Source organism: Eleutherodactylus coqui, chromosome 1, assembly GCF_035609145.1.
Source record: "Eleutherodactylus coqui strain aEleCoq1 chromosome 1, aEleCoq1.hap1, whole genome shotgun sequence".
NCBI classification, from domain to species: Eukaryota; Metazoa; Chordata; class Amphibia; order Anura; family Eleutherodactylidae; genus Eleutherodactylus; species Eleutherodactylus coqui.
The window spans coordinates 315,642,382-315,660,250 of NC_089837.1; the positions used below are offsets into that span (position 1 = coordinate 315,642,382).

The 17,869-nt window shown below is 43.4% G+C and overlaps 1 protein-coding gene and 1 long non-coding RNA gene across 2 annotated transcripts; both read right to left on the reverse strand.

The window, feature by feature from the left end:
* Positions 1 to 848: 848 nt before the first annotated feature.
* Positions 849 to 5,051, reverse strand: LOC136587040 (protein kinase C delta type-like). Its single transcript, XM_066585494.1, has 3 exons — positions 4,731 to 5,051; positions 4,512 to 4,640; positions 849 to 1,710 (listed from the first exon to the last, which is right to left on the reverse strand). The coding sequence occupies exons 1-3, from the start codon at positions 5,049 to 5,051 to the stop codon at positions 1,549 to 1,551; spliced, it is 612 nt and encodes a 203-aa protein (XP_066441591.1). The 3' UTR covers positions 849 to 1,548.
* Positions 5,052 to 6,630: 1,579 nt separating this feature from the next.
* On the reverse strand, positions 6,631 to 10,639 carry LOC136612045 (uncharacterized). Its single transcript, XR_010790345.1, has 3 exons — positions 10,624 to 10,639; positions 9,035 to 9,205; positions 6,631 to 6,717 (listed from the first exon to the last, which is right to left on the reverse strand). It is a non-coding gene; the product is annotated as an uncharacterized lncRNA (long non-coding RNA).
* Positions 10,640 to 17,869: the final 7,230 nt, after the last annotated feature.

Genomic DNA, 17,869 nt, shown 5'->3' on the forward strand with positions numbered 1-17,869 from the left:
CACTACACTGGTGCACATAGGCTTATATGACGCTGGCATAAATGACATCTTCACTACATCCTGTGGTCAGTAGGATTACATTTGTATCCAATTTATATAGTTTTGTAACATTTTATTACTTTTGCACAATAAAAACAATTTAAAAATGGTGTCACTGCATTCAAAGATCCGGAACATTTGTGTTTTTCTGTCTACAGAGCTGAACCAATGACCGACTACTATAATTGGCCCAAATATAAAAGCAAACAATTACAATAAAAGGTCCGGCCTCCTCCACCCCTTAATAGCCGGCCATCTCTCACCTTATTTCCCTTTCGCTGGTGACGAAACCATGAGATGTCAGAGGAGAGGGAGAAGTATAAAATTCCCCTGAGCGGTAATCACCAGTAAATGTAATTGTATCCTTAATATCTTATGGAGTATAGATATAGTGTAACACTATACATGTAGTACCGTAGTATCTTATTCTGAGCATGTGGTGCGCCCGCTATGGTCCGGCACATCCTAATGCCAAACAGTTATATTCCTGGAAACAAATTTTATATTAATTTTAAAAAAAGGCCCGGCCTCCTCCACCCCTTAATAGCCGGCCATCTCTCACCTTATTTCCCCGTCGCCGGTGACAAAACTAAACAATGTCATAGAAGAGGGAGAAATATGAAATTACACTCACCGGTAGTCAGCGGTAAATGTAATTGCAGCATTAATATCTTATGAAGTCTATGTATACGGTGACACTATACATAGAGTATCATAATATCATCCTATATTGGGCATGTGGTGCGTCTGACATGGTCAGGCACATACTAATACCATACATAAAAAGAAAAAAAAAAAAGGGTCCGGCCTCCTCCACCCCTTAATAGCCGGCCATCTCTCACCTTATTTCCCCGTCGCCGGTGACAAAACTAAACAATGTCATAGAAGAGGGAGAAATATGAAATTACACTCACCGGTAGTCAGCGGTAAATGTAATTGCAGCATTAATATCTTATGAAGTCTATGTATACGGTGACACTATACATAGAGTATCATAATATCATCCTATATTGGGCATGTGGTGCGTCTGACATGGTCAGGCACATCCTAATACCATACATAAAAAGAAAAAAAAAAAAGGGTCCGGCCTCCTCCACCCCTTAATAGCCGGCCATCTCTCTCCTTATTTCCCCGTCATCGATGACAATACTAATAGATGTCATAGAGGAGGGGGAAATATAAAATTACACTCACCAGTAGTCACTGGTAAATGTAATTGTATTTTTAGTCATTTATGGAGTATATATAAAGTGTAACACTATATATATAGTACCATAATATCAACGCACTCTGGGCATGCGGTGCGTCTGACATGGTCAGGCACATCCTCACACCATACATATTAAAAGAAAAACAAAGGTATACCACCTGTATGCCAGATGTAGACATGGCAGTAATCATCCAGCTTGGTCTGATGGAATTGCTGGGCTGCTCCTGATGACATCATCGGTGTTCTTCTGCTTCTCTTGATGGTCTTCTTGGGGCTTATGAGATCTGGCTCTGATGATCTTAAAGAGCCGGTGTGCTGTCCAGGGTTTTCCAGTTAGTGCTGACAAATGAAAACCCTGTGAATAAGGCCTGGTGGTCTGCCGATATGGCCGAGTGGTGGGCTTCTGCTGCCTCCATCCTCTTGAGATTAAATGGTCTTGAGCCGTGCCGGATGTTGTTTGACTATAAGAAGAGGAAGCATAGGGATTTAGCTGGTATGATAACTTCTCATGACAGCACTGGATTACAGTTCAAAAAACGAACTAATTCCTGTATAAAAATTTATCACCCTAAGGGCAAAGTCAGACGAGCGGTTTTTTTTTGCTTGCGCCTATGTGCGCAAAAAAAGGCATGTCTGATAGAGCCAGTGGCTCCCTATGATTTGTTCACATGTCTGTCTTTTACAGGCGCAAAATATTCATACTTGTAAAATATAGGACATCCGTGCCCTGGGTGGGTCCGTGCGACGCAGAAAGATTCCCCATGGAGAGTCCCCTTATCACTGAACACTGTGACAAGGGGACTCCCTGTGGGGATGAAGCTGTCACAGCTGTGGCAAAGGACCATGATGCCATCCCATTGCTTTCAATGGGGCCGTTGCTACTGCCGCTGGCCCCATTGAAAGCAATGCGATGCAGTCAACCCCTACAGTGACTTTCGGGGTAGGGCTTGAAACAGAAGCTGCTGTAAAAAAAAATGTGTATGTGTATATATATATATATATATATATATATATATATATATATATATATATATATATATATACACACACATCACCTCTCTGCTGCTGTGCAGCTCTGGCGCATGTTCTTGCTGACTGTCGGCACTGCTCTGAAGCACTTTCGGCTGGCCGGGGATTTAAAAATCCCCGCCTCCTAAAAGAGCTGTGTCTGATTGGCTGAGCGCTCAGCCAATCACAGGCAGTGCTCAGCCATTCATTGAATGACAGCTGAGTGCTGCCTGTGAGTGGTCACAGCGTTCAGCCAATCAGAGGCAGCGTCATTGAAAGCAATGGGCATGGAGCTACAGTCAGGTGCATTTTGCACATGCATGCAACACTTTTTTTTACGCAAAAAGGACGCTCGTCTGACTGAGCCCTAAGGCCAAATGCAGACGGCCGGGGAGGAATCCGACTGTGAGATCTCGTAATGGAATCAGACCTTGTTCCCCAGCGGTGACCCCTGGCTTACCTGTCTGCTGTCTTCTTTCTTCGCTGTAGATGTGCCGGCTGGTGCGCAGCCATACATGCGCAGTGCAGAGCTGTTGCACTGGCGATGATGCAGATGTGTGGCAACTCGCTGTGGGATGGGCAGCTTCCATTGACTACCATGGAACTTGCCCGTGCGAGCCTCACACTAGAATAGGACATGCTGCGATTTTTCCCCCGGCAGCAGAAAATCGCAGTTTCTTTCCGCTCGTGGGCATGGAAAAGTGTTTTGCTTAGCATGTCTAAGGGCAGTATTTGCTCCAGATCCCGCAGTGCAAATATGTCCGTGGGCATTGGGCCTAAGACTACTCGCACACGGACAAACTTAAACTTGTGTCTAAGATTCTTACATGGAACTCACATCAGCCGGCACACAGACACAACATCCATGCGCTGTCCGATGTGCCGGACATCACACATTATCATGTGCTATTCTTGTTCAAAAACGAGGCAGGAATGGGACATGCTGTAAATTCTATTTTCCATGAACTATTCATACGAGTAGAAAAAAGTCCCCTGTAAATATACCCGTTCTAATGAATCCGTTTCATTTTTGTCCAACTTTCTAACCAAACAAATCGGTTCGAAAGTCAGATGGAAAAATCTCCCGTATGAAAGTGGCCTAAATCAGGTTACTGTAAGTTATCACTGATAGTCACAGAAATTCAAGTGTTCTTCCTAAACAATATTACAACCTAAACATTCAGGACATATACAGTATATAGACCAAGGAAGCTGATAAAGGTGATATTAGGGCTACAGCCCTCGTCCAGCACCATAGTGAGGCATAGACATATACAGTATATACACCAAGGAAGCTCATAAAGGTGATATTAGGGCTACAGCCCACGTCTAGCACCATAGTGAGGCATAGACATATACAGTATATACACCAAGGAAGCTCATAAAGGTGATATTAGGGCTACAGCCCACGTCTAGCACCATAGTGAGGCATAGACATATACAGGATATACACCAAGGAAGCTCATAAAGGTGATATTAGGGCTACAGCCCATGTCTAGCACCATAGTGAGGCATAGACATATACAGTATATACACCAAGGAAGCTCATAAAGGTGATATTAGGGCTATAGCCCATGTCTAGCACCATAGTGAGGCATAGACATATACAGTATATACACCAAGGAAGCTCATATAGGTGATATTAGGGCTACAGCCCATGTCTAGCACCATAGTGAGGCTTAGACATATACAGTATATAGACCAAGGAAGCTCATAAAGGTGATATTAGGGCTACAGCCCATGTCTAGCACCATAGTGAGGCTTAGACATATACAGTATATACACCAAGGAAGCTCATAAAGGTGATATTAGGGCTCAAGCCCATGTCTAGCACCATAGTGAGGCTTAGACATATACAGTATATACACCAAGGAAGCTCATAAAGGTGATATTAGGGCTATAGCCCATGTCTAGCACCATAGTGAGGCATAGACATATACAGTATATAGACCAAGGAAGCTCATAAAGCTGATATTAGGGCTACAGCCCACGTCTAGCACCATAATGAGGCATAGACATATACAGTATATACACCAAGGAAGCTCATAAAGGTGATATTAGGGCTACAGCCCATGTCTAGCACCATAGTGAGGCATAGACATATACAGTATATAGACCAAGGAAGCTCATAAAGGTGATATTAGGGCTATAGCCCATGTCTAGCACCATAGTGAGGCATAGACATCTCCCATTAGTACTACTATGACGTTATAACATACCAAGCTGAACCAATACAATTTCTGCTTATACTCACTGGTACAGGAATGTGTGGTGGTCGCATCTGCAGGGCTTCTACCAAATCCCAATTGATATGCCGGAAAAACCTCTGGGCTCTGATGTCACCGTGGACCCCTAAGCGCGTCGTACGATCTTCCCGGAGGAGCTAAAAAGGAAAAAAATATAATCTAGTGCTTTGAACTATTTTTACTGTCCTGGTCTAGTATAACATGTATTACATAGAGAATATATTCACCTTCTTGATGATGTTCTTCGCCTCGATGTTGGAGGCATTAAATCGTCCTCGATGATACTTGGACCTGCTGGTAACCATGATATTTAGAATGATACCTAAGGCATACCAGTCGATGGCAGCATTGTACTCCTCCCCGCTCAGCATCTCAGGAGCCATGAAGTCCGGTGTTCCAGCATATCCGGAGGCTGTGCGGTCTCCATAGATGTCCTCGAGGGCCAACCCGAAGTCGGCGATCTTTAGATGGCCCGCTGAAGTCACCAGGATGTTATCCGGCTTGAGATCTCTGTGAAGTAGAGGAAACAATGGTTTATTCCCATTCATACTGCTAAGAGGGAATCTGTCTTATTAGCTGATTTACTTTATAAGTATATGAAGATGTTACCTAATGTGCGCACAAACATCCAGAATTAATATATCTAAGTATGTTTTATATCAGATTCCAAACCATCTACTATAATATAATCTGGGATTACAGACCCGGCCTGAGTCCATCACACCTAAAAAAGACAAGAATATATTTACCGGTGGACGATGCCCTTCGCATGCAGGTGTTGGATACCGCATACAAGTTCCGCTGCGTAGAAACTGGCATGAAGGGGAGAGAAGAGAATTAGTATCTGGAGGCTGACAGAAAGCTCTGAAAAACACATAGTACAGAAGAGCAGAATATCCACCATGTGAGGTTATTACTCTAGACTGCAGGGATCACACATCTCATTCTTCATGCTACATGTTCTCTAATCCTATCTTATTCTGCATACTACAAACATGGGGATAAGGACTCCTGCACAGGGCAGCGCCATATGTGTTTGTGTTATAGATCAGTGGGCTCTCTGTGCGACACCCTATAGAGCCTCGAGAAGATATATCATCCACCGGAGCAATGCAATATAATGTTACATGCGGTGGAGCATGGAACTATTTTTTTTCTTTTTGCAGATTAATGGCCGCCAAACAGTGCCGATATACAAGAACAGCCATTTCCCTGCTTTAGGTGCAGTCCTATGCAAGCACTGTGTGACTTAGAGTTATGTATAAGAGATGCTGCTATTACAATGTGAGATCCATGATCTACAGGTTCAGACCATATAGAGAGTAATAAGCCTAGAATTGGATAAAAGTCTTTTAACAAAGTGTTTCAGTACTAACATCCACTGACATAACTATATATTCTCTTCTCCATATAGGGAGTCCAGTACTATGAATAAAGCATTATAGTTGGGGGCCCTGTTACAGGTTTTACATTGGGGCCCAGGAGCTTTAAGTTACGCCTCTGCGTTAAGGCGTTAAGTGAAGTTGGGTGGCCCAAGATAAGCTTTTGCACCCGGGCCCATGAGCCTTTAGCTACGCCCCTGCTAACATCCTATAGATGGAGAGTATAGTTGCAGCTTCTGAGTATAACACTCTATTCTATGTACAGTCCCTTAATGAATGGAGTCCATCATTGGAGCTTGTATGTGGGCAGTAAGGCTAACAATCTAAAGGTTCCTTTACACAGGACTACTATAGGTTACATAAGCGCCCAACAGCCATTTCATGAAGAGCCGCCCAACTATCGCCCCTGTGCTTTACAAGCAGTGATAGTCGTTCTGTGAATGGAGGCTGAGCGGTTGAAGATCATGCTGACCCGCCGCCTCCATTCACAGTAAACAGGCAGTCATGCATTGTAGAACGATTGCCGGTTTACACGGCCGATAGTCGCTGGGTTTTTAGTTCTGCTAAGTGACTCTGACCAGTGATCGATTTCTCGCTCCATACCCAGTACACGGGACGGCTATTGCCTGAATTTGCTGCTTCCAGCGATAATTGCCCCGTGTAAGGGTAACTTCACTCATGTACTGTCCTCTTCATGTATAACCCACAGGGAGATGTTTATTAGCTTACGACTACATTACCGTGCACAGGGGCTGTCGAGACACCCCTTCCGCTGTAGAAGTTCATCGAAGTCTCCGCAGTTGATGTATTCCATTCCGAGCAGCACCAGGTCCTGCCATACAGAAGAGCGATACAAGAATGTGAATGTCTAGGATCAAGTTACCAAATGATTGCAGCGTCTTCATTCTATACAGACAGGAACTATCAGAGGTTGATCCAGGGATTATTCTGACTGCCATTATGGAGTCGGGAAGGAATTTTCCCCCCAAAAGGGCTAATTGGCTTCTGCCTCTTGGGATTATTTGCCTTCCTCTGGATCAACAAAGCTGACCTAGATGAACCTTGTCTTCATTCAGCCTCACATACTATGTTACTATGCTATACAGAGGCCATTCTCAGTTATTTCTCCATCATAGATGTAGACTATATGACGATGGGGGGGATGGGACAGTTACATGTATGATGGATCAGTAAGCTTAGTACTGGTGATAATAAGGCTGCAGCCCGGCCCCAGACACAGGAGAGGTGTAGCTTATACCTCATACAGCAGGCGTTCTCCATCTAGTTTCACTAATAATGTACATATAAGGTTTTCATGTTTGCATCATAGAGAAGACGCCATCTCAGTCGCAGTGGCATCCATAGACTATTTACAAACCGTTTGCCTACATTCACAGATTTTTTACACAAAACCCTTTTTCCTTTAACCCCTGAAGGACCGCCCACTTTTCATTTTTTTATTCTCACTTCTTTATCCCTATTTTCAATACATACATTTTTTTCGCCATATGAGGGCTTCTTATTTTGCGAGACGGGTTGTGTTTTTAATGGTATCATTTAGTCTACTATATAATGTATGGGAACATTTTTACATTTGTAAGTGTGGTGAAATGATAAAACGCACTGATGCCATTATCCTGCAGATCTTACTGTGACACAATGTTATTCTGTGGGTCGGTACAATAACGGCGATTAGCAAACTTATATAGATTTTATTAAGTTTTACTACTTTTAACCTGGAATATTAAATTTTCAAAATTCTTGGCACCAGAGGGATATTAATTTAATTTCTTTTATGGCAACCAAACTGTACTGATCTTTCATTGGCTGCAGTTATCATGTGGTTTCCTGTGACATCATCTGTCACAACCATCACCGGGAATGCAGCGGGCTCAAGGGCTGGATCCCGGAGGCTGCAGAGGGGTAAGTATATCAAAATTTATTGTTTTAATACAGGGGGTCTTATTGAAGAGTTGTCCAGTAACTGGGCAACCCCTTTAATTTCAAGTCACACAAGCTGCCATTCAGCATGCTATGTGAGAGACAGTTACAAACTAATTACAATGAGAGCAGCCTGTATTGTGGAGAGGGGGGTCTGCAGACCCCCAGCTTAGGAGCCTGGTTGCAAATAGTAACTATTCAATACCATGATGCTCTGAAAATAAGACCCTGTCTTATAATAATGTTTGCCCCAAAAGAGGCACAGGGTTTTCTTTTCGGGGGATGTCTTATTAATACTAAGCTAGTTGCCATGGTCCGGGTTCCTCCCGATGGTCTGCAAAGTTCCGTAGCTCCACCGGGCTTCCTGCACTCCTTGGCCGCTGACAGATCATCACTTCCTGTTTGCAGCGTTCATAAATCCCGCCTCCAGGAAGCGATGGCTCTGATTAGCCAGCGAGCACTGCTGTCAGCCAATCACTGCAGTGCTCTTTGAACCAACGCGACGGCTGGTGAGTTCAAACGCTGCGGAATTGTTACGGAATTTCAGCTACGGAATGTGCACCGACATTCTCCAACAATGTGCAGTACATGTAAATGAGAGGGCTTTTAACAAACCCCATTTACTAACAATGAAAACAACCTGCAGTGGAGGATAGTCATGCAGCATGCGCCATCTGTCACAGGAAAGTCATGGATCTTCATTGTGGATTTCATTCAAGGCAATGAGTGACATCCGCAGTGAAAATCAGCAGATTGACCCCCGATGTTTGCACGTACCCCTGTGGTTCGCTTCTATGTTTGTATTAGGTTTTAAGTGGTTCAATTTGTGTCTATAGTACTTTGATTAGAGTTCTTGCACATGTGTAGCACCCAGTTTTTGGTATTTTCGGTTGTGCTTGTTACTGTTGTTCACCTCGACATCCATAGACTCACGGCTCCTATATCCCTGTACAGATATCCTAGGACATTAATAAGCATAGCATTGTACACCTACAAACTGAATAGCGGGCATTCATTATAATAAAGGTATTGTATATTTAACGGCCCCTCAGTGGAAAGTGGGGCCCATTGTGACTATTGCTATGTCAGCCCAAGATCTCTGTGGATGGAAATGTCTTACTGTTGCACGGCTCGCAGATACTTTGTATCACTACAGCATCAGGTACATATACTGGTATTTCTTCATTTGGAAGTAGTCATAAATGTACCTTTGTCTGGAAAGCAAATTGTCCATGTAGAAGAAAGGGGCTGCCAGATGCAAGTTGTAGCACCCGCCGCTCCACCATCACGCGGTCCTCTCCTTCGGTAAGCAGGCTTCTCTTGGCGATGACTTTCACAGCAAACTTCTGCCGAGTAGAGTTGTCTTCTGCCAGCACCACCTAGAAAAATAGTCATTTATGAAGAGGACAAATAGAGCAAAAATCCGAAACTGATCTGAAGGTTGGATTCACAGTGCAGATTTGCAGTGCGGATTCTTCAGCGCAGCTCCATAGCAATCTATAGTACAATGCATCTGGATGGAGATCTGTGTAACAGTAGGGAATTACATGTTATGTGGTAATATTAATGCTGTGTGCAGAGCAAGAAACATGTGAGGAGAAGACGCATTGTAGTTCCATCTTACTAACAGGGTCTCAGACAATGATCATGCAGCTTTGTCATCATCAGCCTCTTGTAGGATTCTACTATATTAGAAGTATCGCACGCGCTCTAGACTTTACATTGTGGACCGTTGGAGAAGCCAAAGTATAGAACCTCTTGTATCAGAACAATAAAGCAGAAGAGCCTGAACACATCACTTCAGTGTTTTGCGCTCTTCTCTGATGCATCGTATACATTATATATACGATTAGATATACCTGATGGATAAGGCTATGATACCCCTTGAATATCATCTAAATGAAGTCATTACTGTAACAATCCACAGATAAAAATCCATATGGAAAAATTAGCATGTTGTGGATTTTGAATCCTCATGTTTCAGAAATCTGTGACTTTTCTCCAGTTTTCACCCACTTAATGTGCTATATACTGGGTGGATGCACCTGTGATTCCACTGCACAACCTGTTTCACATTCCAGGTACTGTATATGCCATGTGCAGGCACATCCTAATTCCATATATACATGTGAAAGTCAGTCCGTCCAATAGTCCAATCCATATTTCAGCCCCATTTGTGGTGGCATTCTCAATATAAAACGTGTGCTATAATACAAATATTTGTTAACCCCTTAAAAGGGCTGTTGGAGAGTTTAACTATTAGTAGAAGTGCAGATAGCGCTGTGAACATTGTAGCAGCCTGGTTTGGTACTGCAGACAGTGAATTCAATGGGAGCTTTGCCTGCAGTACCAACCCAGGCCTCTGTATTATGGACAGCGCTGTCTGCTTCCGGCACTGCCAGCAGGCCCAGTCATTTACTGCATAGCAGGAGTTTGGGGTTTATATTATGTCTATATAACTTTTTATTCATGTATTTTTTGGGGGGTGAGACCTAGAAATGTCAACATTTTTGGGGGGTTTTGTTTTTACTGACTTTACTATGCAGCATAAATCGCTTGAGAACATTATACTCCGGATCAGCACGATTAGAGCAATACCAAATTTATACAGTCCTAATGTTTTACTACTTTTGCAAAGAGGGGCATACATTGAACTCACAGGGCCCCACAGCAGAACTCAAAATTAAATTAGGGACAGCATATCTATAACAGCGGCTCAGCTCTAGTATACCTCTAATACAATCATATCATAGAGATGCTAGATTCTACACTGTGATAGTGATTACAGTGCTGTTACCTCCAGTGATCACATGTGTCATCTCCTCTGATTGATGACTTCTGCTTTCGTTTTTGTTCTTTGTCTGGGCCCAGAATTCCACTAAGATTTCTTCTTGCCAAGATTCATCCCTGCACATTCCCCATCCTACCACTAGCTCTCACTATCTCTCCATAGTATTGGTGTCTCCTCTGTGGCCCCAGAAAGTACCGCTGTGCCCTCTCTGTGTCCCTACAGACTACTGGTGTCCCCTCTGCGGTGCCACAAACTACTGATGTCCCTTCTGTGTCTTCCCTTTCCCCTGAATGTCCGACTAGCAGGTGCAGCATAAATCCCTTTGTAACCTGCTGGTAGGGGGCGCTGCTCTCTCAGGCTTCTTATACACAGCTGAGCGCGATATCAAGTCATGAAACCCAGACTGATATCGCACTCATCAGCGTGTGATTTACCCAAGGACCCGAGGCGTTTTTCTTTGGAAACGCCTCCCATCACTTCAGGAAGAGTGCAGGAAGGAAGTGGAGAGGAGAAGGCGGCTTCTACACTGACAGATCCAGACCAGCAGGAATGTAAGTTCCAGACTTGTGAAGGGGAAGGGATGTCCGCAGAGGGACAGGCGGCGGGTCCTACACAACCCGTAGCAGTGACATCGTCTGCTTACATTGGAGACACATCATTGTTTTCAGACCAGAAATACTTATTTAAAACAATATAAATAATTTTATGAAAATTCCTACATTCAAAAAAATATTACATTTTTATTTTTTAACAGTCGGCTGTTTTTTTAGGACAAGCTGCAGTTTTTAATGTTATAATTTTTTGGTTCATAGATCTATTTGATCGCTTTTTTTCCCATTTTATATAAGTTGTGATGTACAAAACTACCCATATTGGGCAATTATTTTATATTTTATTCAGCGTTCACTATGCCAGGTTACATTTTTTTAAAATTGAAATTGTTATGTATTTAGCAATACCAATACTATTGGGGGGGGGGGGGATTTGTAAGTTTTTTTTAAATAATAAGGGACAACAGGGGAGGAGCTTTTTAAAATAGTTTTTACATTTTTATCAAGTAACTGCTTTATCTGAGCGTAACCGCTCATCTCTAGTTATAAATATTAGTGGAAAAACGGGTAAACCAGAAATAGTCAAGAGAAATCACACTGGCATGTTCATGTCAGTAATGCCAACCACACTATATAGATATGTTGGAGTGTGATTCATATAGAACCATTGCAGTGGTAGGTGTATATTAATACTTACCAACTGGCCTGAAATGTTCGGGAGAATCTAGGAAGAGAAGGCAAATGACCCGGGCACCGAACCTGTGAATTACACTCACCGCTCTCCCTCTGCACCCCTCTTCATTGTTGGGCATTGCTGGCAAGTGAAATGAAGTGCAAAGAAGGAGAGAAGACTTGTGGTTTCGTTTTTGTTCTTTGTCTGGGCCCAGACTGCCACTAAGATTTCTTCTTGCCAAGATTCATCCCTGCACATTCCCCATCCTACCACTAGCTCTCACTATCTCTCCATAGTATTGGTGTCTCCTCTGTGGCCCCAGAAAGTACCGCTGTGCCCTCTCTGTGTCCCTACAGACTACTGGTGTCCCCTCTGCGGTGCCACAAACTACTGATGTCCCTTCTGTGTCTTCCCTTTCCCCTGAATGTCCGACTAGCAGGTGCAGCATAAATCCCTTTGTAACCTGCTGGTAGGGGGCGCTGCTCTCTCAGGCTTCTTATACTCAGCTGAGCGCGATATCAAGTCATGAAACCCAGACTGATATTGCACTCATCAGTGTGTGATTTACCCAAGGACCCGAGGCGTTTTTCTTTGGAAATGCCTCCCATCACTTCAGGTAGAGTGCAGGAAGGAGGTGGAGAGGAGAAGGCGGCTTCTACACTGACGGATCAGGATCCAGACCAGCAGGAATGTAAGTTCCAGACTTGTGAAGGGGAAGGGATGTCCGCAGACGTAACCGCTCATCTCTGGTTATAAATATTAGTGGAAAAACGGGTAAACCAGAAATAGTCAAGAGAAATCACACTGGCACGTTCATGTCAGGAATGCCAACCACACTTTATAGATATGTTGTAGTGTGATTCATATAGAACCATTGCAGTGGTAGGTGTATATTAATACTTGCCAACTGGCCTGAAATGTTCGGGAGAATCTAGGAAGAGAAGGCAAATCACCCGGGCATCGAACCTATGAATTACACTCGCCTCTCTCCCTCTGCACCCCTCTTCATTGTTGGGCATTGCTGGCAAGTGAAATGAAGTGCAAGGAAGGAGAGGGGAAAATAACGACAGGTCCGGGGTTTGTATACAGGTCTGTATAAGGTCTGTGTGATGTCAGAATAAAGCAGGGGAGGGGTGACGGCTAGTCTGGTGGTCTGTATAGAAACACAGAAGACCACATGGTCCATGTCTACCATTGTCTACCATTTCCTTATCATTACTCTTTAAATGGGTCCTATAGACTGTATTAAGTCAGTTCTGGTCTAGGGTTTGTACTAAGTAGGGTCTGATCTGATATTTGTATTCATTCCCTAAAGGGTTTTCTGTTCTTTTTTGACTGATGACCTTTTCCCTAGATAGGTCATCAGTACCATAGTTGATGGATGGGCATCTGCTGATCTGGACCCCTGTCTATCAGCCGATCGTCCGGCCCACTGTCCGGTGTAGTAGGCTGGATGTTGTGATCACTGGTCAGAGGAGGAAGTCTGATCTCGGAACATGAAATGTAGGAGCAGCGTGGTGCTGCCATTGATTTCAAGCCAGCGCTCGGCCTACGACCATTTTACTGATGATGAACTATCCAGAGGATGGGTCATCAGTTAAAAAAGTGCAGAAAACCCCTTTAGTGACTAGTCCCTTTAAAGCCATAATGACAAACTATTTCCAGTTCTTTTCATTGCCCATTCCTAGAGCCATAACATTCAAACAGCCGTACTAGGGCTTGTTTTTTTGCATACATGTATTATATAACTTTTATTAAGGTTTTTGGGGGAGGGTTGAGAAAAAAATCAGACATTTTGCCATTGTTTTCTGGATTTCACTTTTCAGGTCAAGCATGCAGAATAAATATTGTGATACATTATTCTCTGGGTCCGTACGATTCTGGCAATACCAGAATTTTTTGTGTTTTGCTATATTTGTACAGTATAAAGACTTTCACGTTTCTGTCGGCACCTCCCAAGAGCTATAGTGTTTTTAATTTACCACCAACCGAGCTCTATGAGAGCTTATTCTTTTGCAGAGGATCTTTAGGGCTCAATCAGACGGCGTATTTTGCTGCGCATCTTATTTGCATCTGCGATCTGCATCTATTAGAACCAATGCTTTTCAATGGCAGCGGTCACATGTCTGTTTTTTACCAGCGCACAAAAATGTGCATTGGTAAATATAGGACAGCGGATCTTAAAACGCAAATAACTACGGTATTCAGGATTTTTTGGATGTGAAACTCTTGAATCCAGGGGTTTCACCTGTGGTCAATGGGGCCAGCGGCGGCCCCACTGACATACAGAGAAGATCGCGATCCTCTGTTATAGCTGTGACAGCTGTGGTTGAGGATTTATTCATCATCACTGAACACTGTGACAGCTATGGCAGAGGACTACAATGCTATCCCAATGCCGTCACAGTGTTCAGTGATGAGGGGACTCCCTGCGAGGATGAACAAATCCTCGGCCACAGCTGTCACAGGACTGCCATCTTCTCTGTATGTCATGGGGCTGGGGCTGCTGCTGCTGCCGCTGACCCCGTTGACCACAATGTGAAACCCCTGCATGTGACAGCATCCAGGGGTTTCACATCCTAGGAATCCCCTGCTGCAGCTGTCACAGCCGCAGCAGGGGATAGCGGGCAGCACACTTTAGGTGCACATAAATGCAGCAAAGTGCATTTTCTCAGCGTGATGCCCGCTTTGGTCACGCAAATATTTGTGCATTTGGGTTTTGCGCAAAACAATGCGCAGCAAACAAACGCCCGTCTGACTGAGCCCTCAGTCTTCATTTATCTCATTTTTGGAAAAGATAATCACTTTTTATTACGCTTTTTCTAGAATTTTAATTAATAAAATCTGCAATTCTTTTTTTTCAAGCTCTTCACAATATGTCAAACCATTATATTGTGCAAAAATAATGCCAGTTTCAATAAATCCCTGTGTGTATTACTTATTGGTGCGAGTCAATATGCAATATGTGTGTCATACTAAATGCATACAAAATGTGGGTGCCAATCATTCAATATGAGGATAGTTGAACATGCATATAGTATAATTATCACGTCGGTAAGGTACCATGTCATATTCAGTTATTGTACAGTGGAAAAAACAGATAATTTCCCCCATGGCGGCGAGCGTAGTTGCGCATACAGACGGGTGAAACCGCCCTAATAGGGCTTCTCAAATCCAACCCGCAAAGATGAAATATGCTTGAACATCACAAAGATGCAAATAAAACTCTATAACACCCTCAGTAATCATGTCACAACCATACCCTCAAGAGAGATCACATTATAAGATCACGGCGTCGGCATTAGGAGTCACTTACATCACACAGTCCAAATTACATAGATACACATCGCCAAAAAACTAACATGCCAAAACATTTAAAGAGGGACCAGAGATGAGTAAATACGAGAAAAGTCACGCAAAACAAGATAATACAAATGGGAGGCCAAGACAGCAGAGAAAAAAATATTTACTTATCATTTAAACCCCGCCCCCTCCATCACCCCCCCCCCCCCCCACAGAGCAAAGTAGAGTCCAGACGTGATCTTAGGCAAAAGATCTAAAAGTCCTGAGGACAGTCATAGTGCAAATCTGAACCATCCAATTTAGACCAAGGAATTTTCTTCTGAGCCCATAAAGGTCAAGATCACGAAGTTCCATCAGTCCAACGGACAATCCACCAATGATTCCAAGACGTGACAAAGGAGGGCCAGAAAGAAGCCAGAACTCCAGCGGTCAAGGAGTATTACCAACGGGATCCCAAAGAGGCAGCCCCCAAATAGATAACCCGGGGGAGAACACAGAGAGGAGACCTATAACAAAAAATATACAGAAGTGTCAAAACAAATGTATCAAACAAACAATTAAACAAGGAATCCTGTAAATAAGAGATCTTCATGGATCCTTTATGGGCCAACGATTTGTAAATATCCACCTGGATTCATACTCCTTTATATCGGTCATTATGAATGTAGCAATAGTAAGGGTGTGTGTTTGTGTGTGTGTGTGGGGGGGGGGGGGGTGTATGGCGGGGGTCACACATGGATGGATTCTAATTGTGGAATCCATGATCGCCCTTAGAACATGCTGAAATAGGATTGCTGAAGAGGGAATATTCTTTTAGGAGATCTGGTCTGTGGTTTCAATTAGTTTAGGGGTCTCAAGGAATTTGTATCTATTTAGGGGTGTATATTTAAGGGATTTAAGGTGGTCTGTATTTGCTTAGGGGGTTGGTCTTGGAATCTGCATATATACATATGCACTTGTTTTGGAACATTTTGTAGCACAAATACAACTACATGGATATATATTTTTTTATTTTGCCCCCATTTTTTGTTTTATTATCATTATTTGGACTGTTGACTAATTATTTTATATTAGTAAATGATACAGAATACATTTTTGGGAGCAAAACAGATTTCTGACTGCAAACTGCCGCAATTTTAGCATATATAGTAGTGTCATGCAGGAATTGACCCATTTTGACAGTAAACTGTCAGAAAAAGAAAAAAAAAAAAGGTTAACTCACCTAGAAGAGCTGTCCGTGGCCAATCAGAGGCAGTGCCCAGCTGTTATTGAATGACAGCTGAGTACTGCCTCTGATTGGCTGAGCGCTCAGCAAATCAGAGGCAGCACTTTCTGGAGGCGGGGAGAAGAAGACTGCTGGGACTGGAGAGAAGAGCCAGGCGGCTCTTCTAGGTGAGTTAATCTTTTTTTACATTTTTTTCGAGAGCTTGCTATGATTATCAGGGAAGGGCATATATTTCAAGCCCCTCCCCAAAAATCATCACCGCAAACCTACTGCTTTCAATGGGGCCGCAGCAGTGCTGGCCCCATTGAAAGAAATGGGAAAGCATCATGAACTTCTGCCACAGCTGTGACAGCTGTGGCAGAGGATTTCTTCATCCCTGCGGTCCCCTCGGGGGTGAAGGAATCCTCTGCCATAGCTGTCACAGCTGTGTCAGGGGAGCAGAATGTTCTCCCTATGTTTTCGATGGGGCTAGCGCTGCTGCCACTGGCCCCATTGAAAACAATGGGCGATATCGCAGATTCTTCTTTGCGATGCGAGATTACAGTGAAAACATCGTAAATGAGAATGAAACCATTGAAAATCGTTGGTTTCATTATCCTGCGTTTTCACTCTCTCTTACATCGCAAGGCGATTGCATAGCAAGTGGGTGCCCCCCCTACGGGTGCCAACAGTCATGCCATAGAGGCTGCAGAATCGCAGCGGTATATTTTACGTTAGGGCTCCTACTCTCTTGTGTTTTTGTAACCCTGCGATATCGCTGCGTTTTCTAATGCGATTGTCAGTGGGACTTTCTAATGTTAAAAACGCATCACAAGTTTGTGCTTTGTGATTTTTGTGCGATGCGTTTTTAACATTAGAAAGTCCCATTGACAATCGCGTTTAACAAACGCAGCGATATCGCAGTGTTATAAAACCGCAGCTGTGTGGGCGCCTTTACAGCGCAAATGATGTGGAAGACATTCAAAAATCTCATCCATATGAAATAGAGAATTTCTGCACAGAATCTGCAGAGTATTTGAAATACATGCCGGCTCTAAATCCAAAGTCCGTCTAGGCTGCTGATTGTGATGGCGGATTTCAACCTTTGAAATATAAAGCTTGAAGCCAGTAGAGAATCTGCATTAAAAACCTGGATCAGGAAGCCTGCAGCAAAAATGGAGTGAGTGAAGACACCCTTAAAGAGGTACTGAAGGTATGACCCGTCATTAGGGTACACTAACTTACTGCTCATACACGGCACTGAGAAAGCTATATAAGAACAATAAGACAAATCAGACAGAGGAAGTGTAGGAGGATTTCTTTTTGGGTGAGTGTGGCTGTCATTTCAGTCCATATCAAGCACAGCGCCATACTTGGTATATTGGCTTTTCCTGGTATTGCAGCTCAGTCCCATTCCATTGAATGGGACTGATTTGCTCCCAGGCCATGTGACCGATAAAGATAATATCACTGGCCGGGCAAGAGGCTGCAGTGCTCACCCGAGTGCATGGCCTCTTCAAT